The sequence below is a fragment of the Daktulosphaira vitifoliae genome, unplaced genomic scaffold, assembly GCF_025091365.1.
Source record: "Daktulosphaira vitifoliae isolate Bord-2020 unplaced genomic scaffold, ASM2509136v1 Scaffold_3, whole genome shotgun sequence".
In the NCBI taxonomy this organism is placed as follows: Eukaryota; Metazoa; Arthropoda; class Insecta; order Hemiptera; family Phylloxeridae; genus Daktulosphaira; species Daktulosphaira vitifoliae.
In genome coordinates, this window is record NW_026099574.1 from 1,041,916 (window position 1) to 1,045,585 (window position 3,670).

The 3,670-nt window shown below is 25.0% G+C and overlaps 2 protein-coding genes across 5 annotated transcripts in view; one reads left to right on the forward strand and one right to left on the reverse strand.

Moving 5' to 3' along the window:
• Positions 1 to 882, forward strand: part of LOC126900922 (RRP12-like protein) — a 29,370-nt gene extending 28,488 nt beyond the window's left edge. Inside the window, exons 23-24 of the mRNA XM_050676957.1 lie at positions 293 to 358; positions 665 to 882. Of these exons, the coding sequence (XP_050532914.1) occupies positions 293 to 358; positions 665 to 873 (275 nt within the window). The 3' untranslated portion in view covers positions 874 to 882. The remainder of the gene's footprint in view (positions 1 to 292; positions 359 to 664) is intronic.
• Positions 810 to 3,670, reverse strand: part of LOC126903123 (uncharacterized) — a 14,660-nt gene continuing 11,799 nt past the window's right edge. For 2 of the 4 annotated variants that reach the window (XM_050681126.1, XM_050681129.1), the window contains exons 5-6: positions 2,083 to 2,248; positions 941 to 1,252 (exon numbers count right to left, since the gene is read on the reverse strand). In XM_050681126.1, coding sequence (XP_050537083.1) covers positions 1,122 to 1,252; positions 2,083 to 2,248 — 297 coding nt within the window. In that variant the 3' untranslated portion in view covers positions 941 to 1,121. Of the gene's footprint in view, positions 1,253 to 2,082; positions 2,249 to 3,670 lie in introns of all 4 variants that reach the window. The other 2 variants (XM_050681128.1, XM_050681127.1) reach the window with 2 other exon arrangements.

Sequence of the window (3,670 nt, forward strand, 5' to 3'; positions counted from 1 at the left end):
CCTAATTTATTAAAATTAAAATAAAATTTTAAACATTTTATTAAATACGAAATTTGTTCCCATTTAAAAAGATAAACTTGATACCCTAACAAGATATAAGGGATAAACTTAAAAAGTATTACATAGCTAATAAATTAAGAATAATATGTAACTAATGGTATCCAAAATAAAAATGTTTAAATTATTTTTATTTTGTGTGTATTAAGGTGAGTTATGATAAAAAAAATATCTTGTATGTATAATAATATAATAAAAATGTTGTAAAATCTTTTCAAAATGTTAATGTTCATAGAAATGGATGTGGAAGACTATGATAGTGACAAAGAAGTACTTTATAAAATTAATTCAAAATACAGCCGTAAGAATATATATATTTTATTAAATTATTGAGGTTATGTCTGATACTGAAATGAAAGGGAAATTAAATTAATTACTCCACTAATAAGGGAGGACTGATTTTGGGCTAATTATTTCAGAAGACAACCAAATTATGGTTGTAAAACACTAAATTTGGTCTAAACCCTAACTCATTCAATTATGAATGTAGTTATTTTAATAATTATTCATAAAAAAATTGATAACATATTTATTGACCTTTTTTTCTTATTATCACTATTTTTATCTAGTATAATTCTATAATTCGTTTTATCAACACTTATTTCAGCTGGTGGAAAAGGTATTCATAGACCATTATTAAAGAGTATAAGAAGAAAGAACAATGATGGTAAATTGAAAAGGTTTAAAAATAGCCCTCAAAGTAACAAAATAAGAGGTAAAAAATCAAAAGGAAATATACGACCATTTTCTTATACATCATTTAAAAGTTATGGAGAGTTAAAAAAAAAAAAGAAGACAAATAATAATAATTCTTAAATTATAAATGTATAAATATAAAAAAAAAATTATTTTTATTTTGATGTTAGTGTACTATTTTCACATAATCAATAATAAACAGCAAATAATATCTGGAAAAATTAAAAATTAATTTATTATTTTATTAATAAATTTTACCTTCAAAGATATTTTATGATATTATTGTGCATTTATACAATTATAATACTAAAACAAATAAGTTATTGAAATTTAAACCCACATTCTATTTAAATTACTTAGTAATAAAATTATTGTTGAAGTATTTTCAATTCTGTATTTGTAGTTTCTTTGCATTTATTTGTGGCTTGTTCAATAGCATCAATAATAGTGTACCTTATTCTTCCTTGTTCTAGTGCATAAAGACCCGCTGATGTAGAGCCTAAATTTAATAACATATAATATAAAACTATTACAATATTTTAGTTAACAAATAATATTACCTCATTCCCCGTAAATAGAGGAAATCCCCCAAAAAATTACAATTTTACAAATCTGTAAATTTCGACGTTTTTTCTTATAACTGACATAACTTTTTTAAAAATGATCGAATCAATATAATTTTTTTAAATACTATTTTTTAATAATCCCTTTTTCATTCGACATACTTTATCTTAATCAGGATATTAATAAGGAACTAGCAGTTATGAAGCTTTTGGAATAATCCACCAATTTTTTAAAATTAAACACTATCTAAAGATTTGCATCGAAGCGTTTTTTTTTGATAGTGATTTTAATCACTGTCAGATATCATTATACTTGATGTAACTATGCCGCGACCCCCCTGTGCTGCCGTTTTTTTATATAGATACCTTAGGTATTTCACTAATTTTACCCATAAGGTAAAACTTTTTCATAAAAAATTAACTTTTGAAAATGTTCCGGAAATACTGATTCTTTTATATATACCATAACATAAAACATATATAATATACTTTATGTTGAAAAAAAAATGAAAAAAAATGTGACCTCTGGATTTGTCTTCATGGAGAAAATGACTACCGTATTTAAAAATATGCTATTATTAATAATATTAACGATATTACAAATTGTAATTTTTTTGGTGATTTACCCCGTATTACGGTGTAAATCCTTTAGTGATTTTAATCACTATCAGATATCATCTATACTTGTCCCAACTATTGCACGTCTATACTGTGCTACCCTTTATTTAGATTATTTTTTTTAATGATAATGATAATTAAATATTACCTGCAGGTGAGGTTACATCATCCTTCAATTTTCCAGGGTGTTCACCTGTTTCTTTGACGACTTTAGCAGCTCCTAAAACAGTTTGGGTTGCTAGTCGATAAGCAATATCTCTGGGAAGTCCCATCCGCACGCCACCATCAGCTAAAGCTTCGATTATCAAATAAACCTAAAATTATTTATAGTAACATGTTATAATTATAATATTAATACTAGTGGTATAGAACATTCGAATTGATGACCTTAAAGCGTCATTCTTAGTTTATAGGAACTATAAGCTCTTAATATATCTATGGTATAGCACTTTTGTGTTCAAAATTATCTTTCAAAAATAAGGTTCTACGTTTGGTTGAAAGGTCAAATAAATTAATTCAGAGATAATTAAATTAAAAACAAGAAGCACAGTGGGATCGCGGCATAGTATGGACGAGGTATAGATGATATCTGACAGTGATTAAAATCACTATCATTAGAAACGCTTCGATGCAAATCTGTAGATAATGTTAAATTTTAAGAGATAGGTATTATTTCAAAAGCAACTATAACTCATATTCCCTTAATTTTGTCCCGATTTATAATTATAATATATGAATACATAATAATTATAGTAATTAAATTTATTATGAAATTGATTTTATGAATACATAATAATTATAGTAATTAAATTTAGTATGAAATTGATTTTCAATAATATAATATTGTATTTTTACGGAGATATTATAAAAATAAAAAGAAGTTGTATATTCATATACTTTTAATGTGTATAAAAATTTAAAGAGATTGATGCAATACTTTTTAATAAAAAAATTTTGTTACTTATGAATAAATACACTAAACTACAAGGAACTTTCATCAGAAACAAAAATATACTTAAATAGAAGTTATAGTAATATGGGTATAATTAAGGAAATAGAAGTTGATGTTGCTTTGTAATTATCCATCAATTTCTTAGAATTAAACACTATCTACAGATTTGCACCGAAGCGTTTCTTATGATAGTTCTTAATCACTGTCAGATTAAATCTATACTGGACCAAACTATGCAACGTTCCCACTATGCCTCGACCCCACTGTGCTGGGTTTTTTTTTTAATTTTTAACGTAATAGATAATTGAAATAGAAATAATAGTAATCATTTCCTAATAACTTTTGGTGTTTAAAAGACTCTGCAATTGAAATATTCAGAACTTAATTAATTTTAATGTTTTACTTTAACTAAATGAACCAATAAAAACAAAATTGTAAAAATCCATTGTTAATTCAGGAGAAACTAACAATCATTTTTTTAGAAATGATTTATATAGCAACATGTACACGTATTTAAAACAAATTGAGACATACAGAAATTTGGAAATTACAGAAGCATAAAACTTATGAGTCATAATATAAAGATTTGGAAAAAGTTAATAGATAAAATAATAAAAAGTGACACATTGGTAACTAAAAGTCAATACTGATTTATGTCTGGAAAGGAAACGACTAGAAAAGTAAAAAGAGAAGATAACAAAACTTTATAAAGTGTTCATAGGTTTAAAGAAGGCGTGAGGCAAAGTACCAAGAGAGGTTTTAAAGTAGGCGATGGTCGGTAGTT